The 18653-nt window shown below is 36.5% G+C and overlaps 1 protein-coding gene across 1 annotated transcript in view; it reads right to left on the reverse strand.

The window, feature by feature from the left end:
- LOC130861024 (phospholipid-transporting ATPase ABCA3-like) overlaps positions 1-18653 on the reverse strand; it is a 127047-nt gene that overhangs the window by 89981 nt on the left and 18413 nt on the right. Inside the window, exons 5-6 of the mRNA XM_057749528.1 lie at positions 9242-9369; positions 8063-8210 (exon numbers count right to left, since the gene is read on the reverse strand). Coding sequence (XP_057605511.1) covers positions 8063-8210; positions 9242-9369 — 276 coding nt within the window. The remainder of the gene's footprint in view (positions 1-8062; positions 8211-9241; positions 9370-18653) is intronic.

Genomic DNA, 18653 nt, shown 5'->3' on the forward strand with positions numbered 1-18653 from the left:
TTCAAAAGATTTCCTTTCCCCAGTGAGTTACATTGGCACTTTCATGTAAAACCAAGTGATTATGTGTATGACTCTATCTCCCGGTACCTCACTCTTTCTATTGGTCTATTTGTTCATCCTATTGCCTACATGGCAATGTCTTAAGAACATTATGTTTTTGGCCCCACCCATTGAGCTTTTTATTTCAGTTATTATATTTTTCAGTTCTAATATTTCCATTTGATTCTTCTTTATATCTTCTATTTCTCTGCTAAGAATTTCTATTTTTTTTTGTTTTTTCATTTTTTTTCAAGAATGTTCATAATTGCTCATCGAAGTATTTTTATCACGGTTGTTTTAAAATCTTTGCCAGATGATTATAACACCTCTGATTTTAAAACAACCGTGATAAAAATACTTGGGTCTAGAGGTACCAGCTGGTCTGGCTTCTTCTCTCCATTTTTTATAGTCTTCCTATGATTGTTTTATATATAATTTCCAGGGTTTACATTGGACTTAGTGATAGGAAAAGGGAAAACTAACTCTATGCTGTCTTCCCAGAAGCAGAAGTCTTCAACCACTTGACATTGTCTCAAAGCTCTTCGATGTGCTGTCCTATCACCATCGTCACCATCACCAATTTGTCCCTAGGCCATTTTGAGTCCACAGATGAGCCATTGTCCATCTTTGTTACTTTTTTTCTTTTCTAGGCTTTCTTTTGGATTCTAATAGTTTCCATCTCTCTGCTGAAATTTCCCATCTGTACTTGCATGTTATTGACCTTCTCTGTGAGAGATTTTTAATATATTAACCAAAGTTATTTTAAATACCCTATCTGAGAGTTCCAAATTCAATGTCATATCTGAGCCTGGATCTGATTATAGCTTTAGTTTCTCAGATTGTTTTTTCTTGCCTTTTTTATGTCTCATAATTTTTTTTGTTGAAAGTGAGACATATGGTAAAACATAGTAGATACAGAAGTAAACTTTTTTTTTTTTCATTTAGTGATGAACATACATTTCCTTATGCCTGTCCTGTCCTGTAGTGTAGGAGTTTCTGTTAATCTAGTAGTTTGAAGCTTGTTGTTCTCCGAGTAATCCTCAGTGCACTGCTCCAGGCTTCAAATTCTAGTGATACTTAATGATCAGAGTTTGGGCTAATTTGCCAGAGGGTTTGCCAATTCTGCTCCTCTCTTGGCTTTAGGTCTTCACTTTACGTTGCTCCACAGAGAAAACCTGTCTCTTGTAGCTCCTGTAGCTTTATCCCACTGCAATTTTCATCTCACTCTTGTTAGTGTGGCATTGGTGGATAAGGGAAAGGACACTCTCTAATGTACTGACAAATCTCAGTCTTAGGTTTGGCACTGTGAAGCCGGGGGTTTTCTGTATAACTTTTTATTATAATTTTTAATTTAACTCCATTGTGGTCCGATAACATACTCCGTATGATACCAATCATTTTAATTTATTGAAATCTGCTTCATGTCCCCACTTACGGTCTTATGAATGTGCTGTGTCTGTGAGCACTAAAAAAGGAATATATATTTTTTACAGTGACTAGGTGTAGTGTATACACATAACATCATAGGTCAATTTGAATTACAGAGTGTTTCAAACTCTCTCTTTACCGATTTTCTGTATACTTGTGTTAATTACTGAGTGTTCAAATCTCCAGCTATTATTATGTATTTTCCTAGTTTTTCATTCAATTCTATCAATTTTTGCTGCATATATTTTGACTCTGTTACTTACTAGGTGCATACGTGTGTGTATGTATATATACACACGATTTTCATCTTTTGATCAATTGACATTTTTAATATTTAGAACTAATTTCCTCTTTATATCTGATCATATTCCTTGTGTTGACATCTATGTTTTGTGATATTAATATGCCCATGCTATCTTTCTTATAATCATGTGGTATATATTTACCATCCTTTTACTTTCTTTTTTTTAATAGTCAATTAAAAATATTTTTTTATCTATTTATTTGGTTGCACTGGGTCTTAGTTGCAGCACACGGGATCTTTGTTGAGGTGCACAGAATCTTCCCTGTGGTGTGCAGGATCTTGTCAGTTGTGGCATGAGGGCTCTTTTAGTTGCAGTATGCAGGCTCTAGTTCCCTGACCAGGGATCAGACCTGGGCCACCTGCACTGAGAGGGTGGAGTCTTAACCACTGGGCAACCAGGAAAGTCCTGCCATCCTTTTACTTTCACTTATTTTTTTTTTCTTGAGGTAACACTGGTTTATAACATTATATAAGTTTCTGTGTGCAACATTATATTTTGACTCCTGTATACACTACAGTGTGCTCACCACCAAAAGTTTAGTTTCCATCTATCATCATACAATTGACCCCCTTTAACCCCCTTCATCTTTGGTAGCCACTAATCTGTTCTCTGTATATGTACTTTTTTTCCCCCATTTTTTAAGCTCTTTATTGGAGTATAGTTGCTTTACACTGTTGTGTCAGTTTCTGCTGTACACCAAAGTGAATCAGCTGTATTTATACATATGTCCCCATATCCCCTCCCTCCCGTGACTCCTTCCCATACTTCCTATCCCACCCCTCTAAGTCATCACCCATAATCGAGTTGATCTCCCTGTGTTATGCAGCAGCTTCCCACTAGCTATCCATTTTACATTTGGTAGTGTATATATGTCAGTGCTACTCTCTCACTTCAGCTGTTTTCCATAGTGGCTGCACTAATTTACAGTCCCACCAACAATGTATGAGAGTTCCCTTTTCTCCCATGCTCTCCAACACCTGTCATTTCTTGCCTTCTTGATAATAGCCATTCTAATGGGAATGAAATTATATCTCACTGTGGTTCTGATTTGCTTTGCCATAATAATTAGCTACATTGAACATCTTTTCATGTGCCTGCTGCCATCTGTATGTCTTCTTTGGAGAAATGTCAATTCAGATCCTCTGCCCAATTTTTAAATTGGATTGTTTGTTTTTGTACTGTTGAGTTGTATGAGGTCTTTACATATTTTGGATATTAATGCCTTATCAGATATATCTTTGCAAGTATCTTTTCTCATTTGATAGTTTGTGTTTTGTTTCATTGGTGATTTCCTTTGCAGTGCAGAAGCTTTTGAGTTTGATGTAATCCCATTTGTTTATTTTTGCTTTTGTTTCCCTTGCCTGTGCTTTTGGTTGGTGAATTCACCACATAAAGTGGCCCCAAGTATAGTGCTGAAATGTTGTCTTGATTCCTAAGTGCAAGAAGTCTGTGATGTTCCTGGTGGATAAAATACATGTGTTAGATAGATGTCTTTGTTCAGGCAGAAGTTATAGTGCTACTGGCTTTGAGTTCAGTGATGTGAATCAACAACAGATGTTAAATTAAATGTTTTGAAACACAAACACACATAAAATTGGATCATGTATTGATCAGTTGACAAAAATGATGTGATTAGAGACTTGCAAAACCCTAACCCTGTATTTCCCCCAGGAACAATGATTCAGTATCTGCTAATTCAGTGTTCTCAGCAACTTTATAGAACTTAACTACTGTAAATAATGAAAATCAACTCTATGTACTATGCCTTTTTTTTGACAAGCCACTATTTGAATTTTCTCTTTATCTTTGATTTTCTGCACTTTGACTCTAAGTGTATGAACATAGTTTTCTTTATATTTATCCCGATAGGGATTTGCTGAGCCTTTTAATATATACATTTACAATTTTAATCAATTTTGAAAAATATGCAACAGTCTTCTAAATATACTTTGTGCTCCTTTTCTTTCTCCTTTTTATATGGTACCTCCAGGTCCAAATATGTAATATTTAATATTGTCTCACAGGTCAGTATGTTTTGTTCTTTTTTTTTTTTTTTCTGATTTAGGTAAAATTCTGACAACACGAAATTAACAAATTTAAAGTGTACAATTCTGTGGCATTCAGTACTTTTACAGTGTTGTACAATCACCACCTCTGCCTAGTTCTAAAACATTTACATCACCCCAAAAGGAAATCCCGTACCCATTAAACAGTTACTACCCATTCCCTCCTCCCCTCAATCCCTGGCAACCACCAATCTGCTTTCTGTCTTTATTGATTTATCTATTCTGAATATTTCATATAAATGGAATCATGCAATATGTGACCATTTGTATTTGGCTTCTTTGACTTAGCATAATGTTTTCAAGGTTCATCCATGTTGGAAAATGTATTAATATTTCATTTCTTCACATGACTGAATAGCATCAATCTTTTCCTTTCTTTGCTTTAGTCTGGATAAAGTATATTGTGTATCTTCAAATTTATTGACTATTTTGTCAACTTCTCTATGCTGTTAATCTCATCCAAAGAATTTATTTCAAATATTGTATTTCTGTTCTACAACTTCCATTTTTTTAGTTTTAGCATTTGTGCTTATCCCCTAAAATTCCTAACCTCTTCTTGCATTCTGTCCATTTTTTTTCTTGGAAACTCCTCAAAATACTCTTAAAATTGTTTTAAAGTCCTTGTCTGCTAATTCTAATATCTGGCTAATCTGTCCACCTATTCATATTGACTCTTTTGTCTTTTGATTATGTCATTTCCTGCTTCTTTGTATAAAATTTTGGATTTTATGCCCGACATTGTGATTAAAGGAACAGTGGACACTAAAGTATAATTTTTGTTTTGTTTTCTTTTCTTAAAGATGCTAGCTCTGTCACATAGCTAGAGGGAAGATGACCATTCAGTTTCCATAAGAGTTTAGCTGAGCTGAACCTGGGCTTCAGCTTTAATTAAATTAAGTTCACTTCTGCTTTCAAATGTCACCCTTTACTCCTCAGCCCAATTTCTACTGTGCCATTGATAATGCATAGGTGTATATTGTTTTATTAGGCTCTGAGGTAGGACAAAACTGGGCTGTAGTTTCAGAGAGTTTTGTTTTACCTTGGGATTCAAGTCCATCAGGCTCCCACAATAAAACACTATGAGACTACACAAACTCTCTGCCTTCTAGTTCACCTCCTCTGCTGGCAACTGAGCAAAAACCCAAGGGTTAGGAGAGAGAAAATTGTCAAACTGAAACACATCCTGCCAATCCACAGTATTGTGAAATGTACAGCTGCTTTCTCCTATCTCTACAAAGCATCTCTATCTATGATTGTCCCACTCACACCCAGATCTGGTACTTGTCTGCAGGTATGAAAGCTGCAGCAGCTCTCTGCTTACCTGTGAAGGGCCTGTACCTCTCCGGAATTCAATTCATCAAAGCTTCCCTCCAACCAAAATTCCTAAATAGCACCATGGAATATGACTTGTATTTTATTCATTTTTGTTGTTATTGCCACCACATCCTTCTACATCCTAACATCAATCAAAATTCTTTAGTAATTCATTTTCAATGTATTTTACAAAAATGCTCGTCTACAATGATTTGAAAATTAAAAAAAAAAAAACAAAAATACACCCGACCTTCACCAGAGGAGCAGGACCTTAAAGAATATTTGGTTTCACTGGAGCAAGGTCAACTTCTGAGCATCAATGCCCCATGCAGCTATCCGTGGAAGCCTAGAGTCTGACCCAATATTCTTTGGAGGAGAAGTACTGATAAGACCTCAATTTAAGATTTTTTATTGCCCCAAAGTTCCACATGACTGGAGGATAGCATGAATGTTTTCAGTGATGGCATAGAGGATCATTTATACATAAATTAAATGTTTTGTACTATTCTTGGTAATATATTGAGGAAAGTACAGGGCACAGACTCTGAACACAGACTGCATTTGTTTAATTCCCAACTCCTATGCTTATGAGTAATTTAACTCTTAGCCCAGTTTTTGTAATCTCTCTGAGCCTTCGGTATTTTACCAGCAAAATTGATATAATCAAACCTATCTCAGAGTCCTGTGGAATCAGAGTAAGCACTCAAAAACTTTAGTTATTATCATGGGAGGAAAAAAAAGAACTTAGGGTAAAAACAGATATTTAAATAACTGTCTTTCTTTTTTAGGAGTACTGTGTAAATTAAGGTTATACTAAGGATAAGAGTTTAGGGAGACGTAGGTAATTCAACAACAAAAATAGGGATAAGGTACTATTGATATGTTTCATTTGTATTTTATATCATGCAGTAGTTGTTTGTACACACATACACACGCATTTTTAGCTTCTAGTGCAGAGAGTTGAACTAATCATATTCCTCAGTTCATAACGCACTGATTGGTTCATGCCCCTTAACCCACTTTATTTATCTATTCTCTACTTTCTTATTTCCCTTGCCCCTTTCTCCTTCCCATGGCAACATTCTTGATGTGTTTGATGGGTATCTTTATGTTTCTATGTGTTCTTCTAAAATTTGCATTGGTATTTTGCTTGTATACATTTTATGTAAATGAAATTGTGTTATAAACTTTATTCACTTAATTCTATGATGTTTAGATGCTGCTATGCACACATCTAGTTCATTCTTTCTAGTTAGTTGTTCTGATTGCCTCCTACTCCTTGACGCCACAAACATTGCCAGGGACATTCTTATGGATCCATAAAAGAGTTTTGTAAGGTTTCTATCCTGGAGCATATTCCTAATTGGCTACTGCTATGGTTTGAAAGTTTGTGTCCACCCCGAATACATTCATACAGTTGACCCTTGGTATCTGTGGGGGATTGGTTCCTGGAATCCCTACAGATACTAAAATCTATGGATGCTCGAGTGCCTCATATAAAATGGCATAGTACAATGAATACAGTTGGCCCTCTGTATCCTGGTTGAATCTACAGATGCAAAACCAGCAGATACAGAGAGCCAGCTGTATGCTGAAACCCTAATGTCAGAGGTGATGGTATCAGTAAGTGAAGCCTTTGGGAAGTATTTACGTCATGAGAGTGGAGCCTTCATAAATGGACTGTAAAAGCCCTTGTAGAAGAGGCTCCAGAAAGATCCGACACAGTAAACAGGCACAGGATATGAACCAGGAAGAGGGCCCTCATAAAACATGACCATGCTGATGCCTTGATTTTGGACTTTATAGGCTCCAGAACTGTGAGAAATAAATTTATGTTGTTTACAAGCTATGCTGTCTGTGATGTTTTGTTACAGCAGCTCAAATTGGCTAAGATAGCCACCGGTACCAGACTGCTCCCCAGAATGGCTGGCTAAGCTTATGCAACCTCCCTCTCTCAGTGTATTTAGGTTTCTATGCACTCATGTCTCTGGTAACTCTTAGCATCATCCAGCTTTCTAAGTTTTTCACCAGTCTAACCTTTATAAAGTAATACCCCAGGCTAAGTTCATTATGCAGTAACACAAGCTGGAAAAGACATAAGATTCCCTTTTTAAATTTTATGACTGGAAAAATAATGTTTGAAAATTTTAAAATAAAATAATAAAACATGCATCAAAATCCCACAATTCCAACATAGCAAATATTTTCATATTTGGGTATCTATGCATCCCAGTTTTGTGCTGATGAATATATGCAGTTTACATAGCTATGATCTTATAATACAGTTCTGAACTCTACTTTTGCAGAAGATTTAATAACAGCTATTTTAATGACTACATAATGTTCTGTTAAATTATATCTTATACTTCTGTTATTCGTTTATCCCATTTAAAATGTGGGTTATTTGAAATTTTTAAGAATTATGCTAAATCGGTCAGAGCTTGTTTCTCTTGTTGAATAATTTCCTCAAGGTAAATCTGCATTATTGTTGGTAAAAGCAATGCTCCACGCAAAGACTTTTAAATGGTAGCTTGTATAATAAATTTTAAATTACTATAGCTATATTAAGAATTGTTCATCAACCCAACTTTAATTATAACATAGTTAATCAATGTCAGTACCTGGATGTGTACATTAAGTCATTAAAGTCAAAATTCCACAAGCAAATCTACATGAATATATAAGGATAAACAATAATAATAATGAGGTAAGGATAAAAATACACTGTTCCAATGTATAGAATTTTTTATATAGGTTTTTGGACACTGAAAATGTTAAAGGAAAAAAGCACAGTAAATAAAAAATAAACAGTTTTCATCACAAGTTTGAAGAAATGTAAGTGTAACTATGTGATGGGTCTTACTTTATTACTAGGATATTAAAATTACGTATGGTTAACGATCTGCTCACCAGGACTCCCCCCATTTGCAAAATGTTCGTTTCTGGGTCCCATAGAAGGAAAAGCTGGAAAGAGAGCACCTGTTTCCCAGCTTCTGGGTCGATAAAACCCCACATACTTGTTCCTCTGAAAATGACTAAAACGCAGATGATATTTTACCTACAATAAGAACAAACAGTATCTATAAACAAAGACTATAAGTAAGAATGAGAAATGAAAGGAAGTTAAAGCACAACGGAGAATATGTGATTTTGAGGCAGACTGATGCTCACCCAAGTAGATGCTGCAAGTCACATTAGCAATCTTAAGCGTAAGCAAGAGTAAGCCAAGTGAGGGGGCCAAGTAAGGGAGATTATACAAGGCAAAAGAGGTGAAGTTTGAACCTGGTCAAAACATTCTGACAGGCTCTATGTACACTGAGCCAGTAACATGAGGGAAGTTGACATATACGTAAGGAGTGAGGGAGTGATGGGAAGGGATGAAAAGTCACCTACAACCCTGCTTACCACCCAGTGGTCTTCCTGACTTTTTCTTTCCACTGACAACCATCTGTATCTTACGTGCAGAATTTTGGTTCCATGTATTTATCTATACCATACTTTGGTTATTTCCCTCAGCATCAGAGACACCAAGTTTAAAGCACTGCCCTGGCATATCCTTCTAGGTTCTTCTTCAGTGTCTGCATATGTCTTAATTCTGATTCAGACTGGCTAAGCCTTCACATTGTTATCTAGATTTAAATTTAGGAGAGAAATGATAAAATTCATTCAAAAGGAAGAGGAAAGTTTTTGTGTTTTGTTCCATGCTAATGAGATGTATCTGTTTTAACACATCAGATCTTCTGACCTAAAAAATGTCTATTTACTTCACCATCATGTGCAGCTAGAGACAGCTGCCATATCAGATACTGTAGCAAAGGTAATATCCTTAAGTGCCAATGTTTCCTATGATTCTGATTTATAAATAGAAGCTCTGGTAGGTGGTGAATTCTCTTCCCATCAGCGAAAAGCACTAGCTCAATAAATGCACAGATACTGAAGTTACTTAGATTTGTTCTAGCATGTAAAAGCACTATAATCTTGGATTATCTTTATAATCAACTTATAAAATGGAATAATAATACCTATACTTCATTAAATCTCTGGAAGCTGGAATTACAATTTTGAGGTTTCTCCGTAAAATTTTCTTACCTTAAGTGGCAGGGGATCGTGGCTATTTTTGAACTCATGGTCAAAAACAAAAGCAACCATCACTTTTTTAGAATTATCCTCTTGCTTAACATAATCTTCAAACTCTCTTTCTGAAGAAAAGCCTTGAACTGTAGAGAGAGGAAAATCTAATGTGTGAGTTGATCACATAAGGGCAAAATGCCTGACAGCCCTTCCCATCTATAAGATGGGAAACCACTTTAGGTGGTTATCAAAATAAGATGTATAGGCTATCAAAATAAGATATATAGGCTATCAAAATATTATAAACTTTAAAACACTATTGCTTAAACACTGGCAAAACAAATTAATGGATATTTGGAAGGCACAAAATTTTTAGGAGTTTTAAAAATGTTATCATATGCTTAAATATAATTAATCCTTATAATAACTATAAATTGAAATAAGCTAAGGGTGAGGAATGCTTCAAACTGTATTTTGAAATTTCCATCTCAAACAGAAATAAGAACAAAATTGATCTATGCAATCTATTCAAAGTCTCATACCGTGGGAATCTATAACATGTAATCAAAAATACTTAGCTGAGGAATGAAAGCAATTTTGATTTCAATATTTGAGGTAATTATATTTCAATATTTAAGATGATACATCAATGAACTTAGCCTAAATTAAATTTAATTTAGTTGAAAAATTTAAAATGTGGCATCATTTGTACCCTCTTAAGGCAAAATATTTAGTCATTCAAATATCTATATGTACATTTGTATACACTAAAGATTTTGTCAGTAGTAAACATATTTTTTATGTAAACAGGATACCAAAGGCTTCAATAGCCCATAGGTGCAAGTTAAGTTCCATGCACCTTCATTATTAAGATTTAAATAGCTTCATTGCATAACTTTCCTTCTAGCAAACCCTCAATGATTTGATTTTCAAAAGCTCCCATGAGAAGCCTCATCATTGCTACTGTTGATGGTATAGCTTGTGAGAACACCAACACCTTTTTTTTTTTTCTTCCAATATCTTTTTTTTTTTTTTGGGGGGGGGGTACACCAGGTTCAATCATCTGTTTTTACACACATATCCCCGTATTCCCTCCCTTCCTTGACTCCCCCCCCTCGAGTTCCCCCCACCCTCCCCGCCCCAGTCCTCTAAGGCATCTTCCATCCTCGAGACCAACACCTTTTTGAATCTTATAAAGACTATCATAAAATCAGTTCCCTCAGCCACTTTTCATACCACTCATTTCCTGCAAACACATCTGTAAACAAACAAAAAAAGAAAAACACAATACTCAACATCAAAGAGTTAGCCCCCATCCTAGACAACACCTTTCTTGAACATATGGAAACTTGGCGGAGACACTTACATTGTCATAAAACAAAGGAACAGCCTGGTCCAAAAGAAGAAGGGAAGGATGAGGTCATGGATTCTGGAACTGACCCTGATTCTTGTACTCTTAGGCCAGTGTTTGGCCTGGGAGGTGACTGTGCACTTATAAATATATGTCTCCAAGATATGTACTTGAGGAAGCCACTAGAAAAAAAAAAGGATATAGCATCCCCCACTACTTTCTATGCCCCAAACTCAAAACTGACCTCTAGTCAGAAATATAACAATTCCCCACAGTCAATACAAGCAACACTGACAAGAGTAACTTCCATCATTAAAAGAATCAGGTATCTCCCAGTTTCAGATGTGAGCTTATATTCAGCCAATGCTCTTCTGCTATAAGTCATTCATCAGCTTCAAGGAACCCCAGGGCAAATACTAGGACAAGGACTCCTCTGGTTTGCTGCTAATACTGGCAATTCATGGTAGTGTCCAAGATTTTAGCACAAACCTGAGCACATTAATTCATGCATTTCAAACTGGGGCTGGGCATGGTGTCAAGGATAACTCAATTAGATTTGAAAAAACAGAAAATATACTGCTTTTCGAGGCCTTAATGTTGATAGTTGTGATATTATATGATACAAATATGATATCAGAGAAAAGTGCGACTGTCCTTAGGGGCAAAATTTCTGATGAGAAATTTTGGAAAAATACTATGGATTTATTATTGAGAAAAGGGATAAGAGCAAGCATAATGCCTATTTTTCCTGCACCCATGGATGACTAATAAGGTAACTCTGAGTTTACTTTCTTGCAGCACTATACCTAGGTATGTACTGAGTTAAAATATAAAATGTTAGCAGCACCAGGAACTCCTTATCAACATAGCTTGTTATGATGTCTCTGCTTTAGAGACATTTGGAGTGAGAAGAGTGCAACTGGGACTATATACAAACTTTGGCAAACAAAATTAGCAGCTTCCCTGTATTTAGAGGGTGTGCACCAATGTCAATTTCATCTCGACCTGAATGTTTCCTATGTGGTGATAGAGCCTAAATGTTCCCCTGTGCCACTGCAAGACTTTTGTGTGAGAATGACGATGCCATGCATGTTATGAAGAGTCAACCCTCATTACTCATGGCAGTTTGTCTTATAAAAGTCCCTACAGACACTGAATTTGTGAACGCTAATTAATTGCTCCTGTGGAAACAGGGTTAGTTTCCTGCAAGCCTCTGGTCAAACCATTTTCATTCACTGATCAATACAACTGGTTTTATGTGTGCTTCTGTATAAAGACAGCTTATTTAATATCTATTATTGATTCATCAACACTGAACTCAGGGCCAGTAGCATACTTGAACGTATTGTCTCCAAAAGGCACATCACATCACAGCACTTAGGAACACTAGACAGTACATCAGCACTGTACTGGGGAGCCACTATAAACAACAAAATCACCAAAAGACAACAAAAATGCAAAAAACTTGGCACTGACTATCCCAAGGAAAGGACACTTGTTTACAGTTATGGGAGTAGAAATGAGAAGGCAGAGTATCTTCTTGTTTGACCTCAGCTGGAAACTGTGTGTTGAATTTTCCTGCTCTGTGCATGTCTGCAAATGACCACAAAGCCTCAGCAAGTACTGATTGGGGGATACACATAGATTTTAGTGATTAGGTGAATCACAAATATAGAATCCACAAGTCATGAGGATTGACTTCACTCTCTCAAACTAGGTAAACCTGGTGACAAAGTATATTTTGATTGCCATCCAAGTCTGAGACCATTATTGGTGGCCACGAAATTATGGTGAGGGAATTTGGGGGTTATAATCTCCCAATCTTTTGGTAAAGTTGGTAAATACCAGTGATGCGTCACATATCTCAGGGTGGGTATAGCTAGGAGATAAATTCCAAAGCTGAAAAGTAGCATCTCAGGGACTGGAATCAGATGTGCAGCTCAACAAGTAGGTCAGGAGCAGGATGAAACAAGGGTCTCTGAGAATTCAAATGATAAAAGTAACAGAGCTGGAAAGAGAATGTAATATTAAAAGTTAAGAGCTAGGTGGATATGGAATGGAAAGGAAGAATCACAAGGAGCAAAACTAGAAAGTTCTTGAGTCCCAATGAAGCTGAAATATTTGCAGTTTTCCTGTCAGCTTCATAGCTTAAGCTGGCTTAAAGTTATAAAATCCATGTAAGAGGATTACGGAGGAGTGAAAGAGACAGTTATTTCCCTGGACCAAGTAGCTGGAAGACAAAATATGGTAATTTTGGTTTCTTCCATTGCCTTGAATGAACCTAAGAAGTAGCACTCTAAATTTCTAAAGCAACAGGTTTCGCAAATAAGACAGATGTTGTCTCTTCAAAATATTCACTGGTAGGCTGGGCTTATGGTGATACTCAATGGAGGAGGTTGGTGGCAGAGCAGGAAGCTGTGGTTATTCTAACAATAAGAAAAGCTAACATTTACTGAGTGCTTACTATGTGCTGTGTACCGCTCTAAATACTTTATACATATTAATTCATTTCCCTCACAACTTAGTAAATTAGGTACTACTATTATTTTCATTTTACAAGTGAGGAAGTGTGCTCTTTATTCTGCGTTTTGCTTGACAGTCAGCTGTAAAGAAATAGTAATGTGCAATGCAGGTGATATACTGGTTGTATGATGTGTATGTACAGACACAGAGTTCTTCAACCAGGAGCCACTTTATACTCCAGGTATCTAAAATCAGTATTTTCCTCTCAACTTCATTTCCTTTCCAGCTTGGAGTCCAGTATCTATCAGTTCTATAACTCCTCAAATTCTTCAACTTGTTTGCCTCTTCCTCCTTTCCAGCCTAGTGACCTGCTAAAAAATACCCAACCCTAAAAGAGTATAAATTCCATCTTTTTCATTGCAACACATATCTAGTTTGTTTAGCCCCCCAAAATAGAGCACTTAACACATGCCTGTGCAGGTACACACACCCACACACACGTGCACGCACACACACACACACACACCCCTACCCGAGCATGCAACCAAATCCTTAAAGCTAGGTATAGTTCTTTCAACCACTGCCATACATAAGAAAGCAAATGCATCAGCCTGGGGTGACGTTCAGCGTTTGGCAGAACTGAAACCAGGCTGGAATGAGAAGCCAGCAGCAATTAGTATGGTTGGGTTGATGCCCGCCTGAGCAACTCCTCTCCTATCCCCTCCAATAGTTACATTAGTTACACTTCTACTGGATAGATGGTTTCATTTGCTTGCTTTCATAGCTCCTCATCTCCTCAGAAGTCCAAAATGTTTTCCCTGTATCTTCATCTTTGAACATCAGCTGCCTTGGCTAACAATTTCTACCCAAGAAGAGGGGAACAAGTCTAGCTATTAGCCTCTGGTCTTCCAAGTGAGTCAAGCAGGTAGTCAGGCATGCTTTGGAGCATGTGGTCTCTACTTTTGTGCCTGAGCCTAACCACTATCACCTAACTCACCTATGCATCCCTTATGTCCCATGGACCTCCCCATCTCTTTGCCTTAAGCACTGACTACTGTGATGTTAGCCATGATTCTCTGCAGATGCCTGGCCACTAGTGACAAGGGATTGAGGAGGGATCCACCAGTCTATTTTTATTAATTTTTCTTGCATCTCCATCACACTAAGGATCCAACTCTATGTTGATGTTACCCAGGTTGGTGCAACTGCTTCCTTACCCATAGCACTGATTGCAAGGGTTAGTATTCCTGATCTGGGCTTCAGGGAAGGTGGTACGTATAGCTGCAGGAGAGAGAGCAAGAGCGAGAGTGAAAGAGATGAGGGGAGAGAGAGAGAGAGAGAGAGAGGGAGAGAGAGAGATTTTTTGAGTGTTTTACTTTATGGGTCCAGGAATATGTCTTTGTTTAGATTTCTTAGAAAATACAACTAGAGGGAAATTACTTACTCACTTACTAAGGTGGCTTTATTTCCCCCCTGCTTTATTGATGTATATGACAAATAAAAATTGTATATATTTAAGGTGCACAGTGTGATGATTTGATATATATATATGATGAAATGATTACCAAAATCAAGCTAATTGACACATCCATCATCTCACATAATTACCATTTATTTTATTTCTTAAAATCCCCCCAGTTACTGAGGTATGTATCATTGACAAATAAAAACTGTATTTATCGTGTATAACATGATCTTTATGGTGTACGATGTGATTTTTAAATATACATACACAATGTGAAATGATTACCAAAATCAAGTTAAATAACACATCCATCACCTCACATAGTTACTTTTTTGGTGGTGAGAATGCTTAAGATCTACTCTCTTGGAAGTTTTATGTCTACTATGCAATATTATTAACTGTAGCACCATGTTGTACATTAAATTCCCAGAATTTATTCATCTAATAACTGAAAGTTTGTATACCTTGACCATCATCTCCACATTTCCTTCCACCTGCCCCACCCATGGCAACTGTGCTTCTACTTTCTGATTCTGTGAGTTTGACATTTTAAGATTCCACATATAAGTGAGATCATGCAGTATTTGTCTTTCTGTGTCTGGCTTATTTCACTTAACACAATGTCCTGCAGGTTCATAGATATTGCTATAAATGGCAGAATTTCCTTCTTTTTCATGGATGAATAATCACATTTTCTTTATGCATTCCTCTGTTGATGGACACTTTGGTTGTTTCCATATCTTGGTTTATTGTGAATAATACTGCAACACGGAACATGGACGTGTAGACATCTCTTCAACCTATTGATTTTATTTCCTTTGAATATATACATAGGGGTGTGATTGCTTGATCATATAGTACTTCTATTTTTAGATTTTTGAGGAACGTCTATACTGTTTTCTATAACATTCTCATACAAGGACTCCCTTTTCTCCACACCCTTGCCAACACTTCTTATTTTCTACTTTTGGATAATAGTGTTCTTACAGGTGTGCGGTGATATCTCATTATAGTTTTGATTTGCATTTCTCTGATTATTAGTGATGTTGAGCACCTTTTCATATACCTGCTGGCCACCTGTAGGTCTTCTTTGAAGAAATGTCTATTCAGGACATTTGCCCACTTAAAAAATTGGGTTATTTGTATTTTGCTACTGAGTTGATGCCTTTCTTATATATCTATTAGATACTAACCCCTTAGCAGATATGTTTGCAAATATGTTATCCCATTTCATAGGTTACCTTTTCATTTTGTTGATTGTTACCTTTGCTTTGCAGAAGCTTTTTAGTTTAATGAAGTCCTGCTTGCTTATTTTTGTTTTCGTTGCCTATGTCACATATCCAATGATACTTTTGGTGTCATATCCAAAATATTATTGCCAAGGCCAATGCCACAGAGCTTTTTCCTATGTTTTCTTCTAAGAGTTTTATGGTTTTAGGTCTCACCTTTAAGTTTTTAATCCATTTTGAGTTGATTTTAGTGTTATGGTCTATGGTGTAAGATAAGGGTCTAATTATTTTGCACAAAATGTCCAGCTTTCCCAGCATCACTTATTGAATATACTATCCTTTCCCCATTGCTTGCCCCTTTGTCAAAGACTAGTTGACTATATATACTTGGGTTTTTTCCTGGGCTTTCTCTTCTGTTTCATTGATCTATGTGTCTGTTTTTATGACATTACCATACTGCTTTCATTACTATAGCTTTGTAGTATAGTTTGAAATCAGGAAGAGCATGCTTCCAGCTTTGTTATTCTTCCTCATGATGGCTGTGGCTATTCAAGGTCTTCTGTAGTTCCATGTGAACTTTAGAATTTTTTTCCCATTCTGATAAAGAATTCTAGTGGAATTTTGAGAGGAACTGCATTGAATCTATAGATCATATTGGGTAGTTTGAACATTTTAAAAATATGAATTTTATTATTTTTAAAATTTTTTATTGGCGTATAGTTGCTTTATAATTTTGTGTTAGTTTTTTACTGTACAGCAAAGTGAATCAGCTATATGTGTACATATATCCCCTCTTTTTTGGGTTTCCTTCCCATTTAGGTCACCACAGAGCACTGAGCAGAGTTTCCTGTGCTACATGGTAGGTTCTCATTAGTTACTTATTTTATACATAGTATCAATAGCGTATATAGGTCAATCCCAATCTCCCAATTCATCCCACTCCCTTTTCCCTCTTGGCATCCATACATTTGTTCTCTATGTCTGTGGTTCTATTTCTAGAAACATGAATGGACCCAGAGACTGTCATACAGAGTGAAGTCAGTCAGAAAGAGAAAAACAAATATTGAATATTAATGCATATATCTGAAAACTAAAAAAAACTGGTATAGATCACCTTATATACATTAGTTTCATTATCAAGAAGTTCTTTTTGCATTGGGATGGTAGAAAAATCTATTAGCTTCATGAACTTTTATGTTTAATTCTCTCCCCAGGTTAAGAAGTTCTCAGCTATTATGTATTCTTTTTATTTTTTTTTTTTATTTTTATTTTTTTTTAATTTTTTTTTTTTTTTAATTTTTTTTTTTTTATTTTGGCACACGGGCTTAGTTGCTCCGTGGCATGTGGGATCTTCCTGGAGCTGGGATCAAACCCGTGACCTCTGCATTGTCAGGCGGATTCTTAACCACTGTGCCACCTAGGAAGCCCTATTCTTTTTATTTTTAATTCAGGTATATATGACATATATTTTCAGATGTACATCATAATGATTCAGTATTTGCATACATTGCAAAATGATCACAACAATAAATCTGGGTAATAGTCATTACCTTACTTACAGCTGCAAAAATTTTTTTTCCTGTGATGAGAACTTTTAAGATCTTAGCAACTTTCAAGTATGTGATACAGTATTATTAACTACAGTTACCATGCTGTACATTACATCCCTATGACATATTTTTATACCTGGAAGTTTGTACCGTTTTACTCCATTCACTCATTTCTCCCACCCCTCACCCCAACTATTACTTCTTTAAATAAACGTTCTTCCTCCTCCCTCTATTCTCCTTCTGGAACCCCAATTCTAATATTTGAATGTCTGACTGAATACCATAGATGACACAGGTTTTCTTTGCTCTTTTTCATTCTTTTCATTTCTGTTCATCTCTGTTCAGGTTATTTCAAAATTCCTGTCCTCTGACTCACTTGTTCTGTCTTCCATTTGATCTACCCTGCAGCAGATGCTCTTTATTGCAATTTTTTGTTTAATTCATTGAATTCCTCAGCTCAGAATTTGTTTGGTTCTTTTTTATGATTTCTATGTCTTTGCCAAATTTTTCATTTTGTTTGTGTACTTTTTCTTGATTTCATTGAATTGTCTGTTTTCTTTTTTCATGGTAAGAATTCTTTTTTTAAAAAAATATTTTTAATTAATTAATCTATTCATTTATTTATTGGCTGTGATGGGTCTTCGTTGTTGAATGCGGGCTTTCTCTAGTTGTGGAGAGTGGAGGCTACTCTTTAGTTGCAGTGTGTGGGCTTCTCAGTGCTGGGGCTTCTCTTGTTGTGGAGCATGGTCTCTAGGCACACAGGCTTCAACAGTTGTGGCACGTGGGCTCAACAATTGTGGTTTGCGGGCTCTAGAGCACAGGCTCAGTAGTTGTGGCACACGGGCTTAGTTGCTCCATGGCATGTGGAATCTTCCTGGACCAGGGCTCGAACTTGTGTCCCCTGCATTGGCAGGCAGATTCTTAGCCACTGCACCACCAGGGAAGTCTGAATTGTCTGTTTTCTCGCAGCTTGTTGAGTTTCCTCAAAACAGCTATTTTGAATTCTTTATCTGTTATATCACAAAATCCTATACCTTGGAGTGCAGTTATTGAAGGACTGTTATCTTTTTGTGATGACATGTTTTCTTGTTATTTTGGAACATTCTTTAGGTTCCTTATAGTTTTGAATTGCTGCTGTCTCATTTTAAGTAACAGACACCTCCTCAGATCTTTACTAGTTGCCTTTAGATGGGGTATACTGTTAAATCTGGAGTTCTCTCTGACTTTGTATTTATACGCCTGCTCTACACTTCTTGCTTCCTCCCGCAGCAGAATTCTTAAGCTTTTATGTTTTCTCAGGTTCTTACAATTCACGGATTGGCTGCTTGAAACCTCGCTTTTATTTCCAAGAGGTAGTATTACAGCTCAAGTT

The sequence above is a fragment of the Hippopotamus amphibius genome, chromosome 9, assembly GCF_030028045.1.
Source record: "Hippopotamus amphibius kiboko isolate mHipAmp2 chromosome 9, mHipAmp2.hap2, whole genome shotgun sequence".
Taxonomy (NCBI): Eukaryota; Metazoa; Chordata; class Mammalia; order Artiodactyla; family Hippopotamidae; genus Hippopotamus; species Hippopotamus amphibius.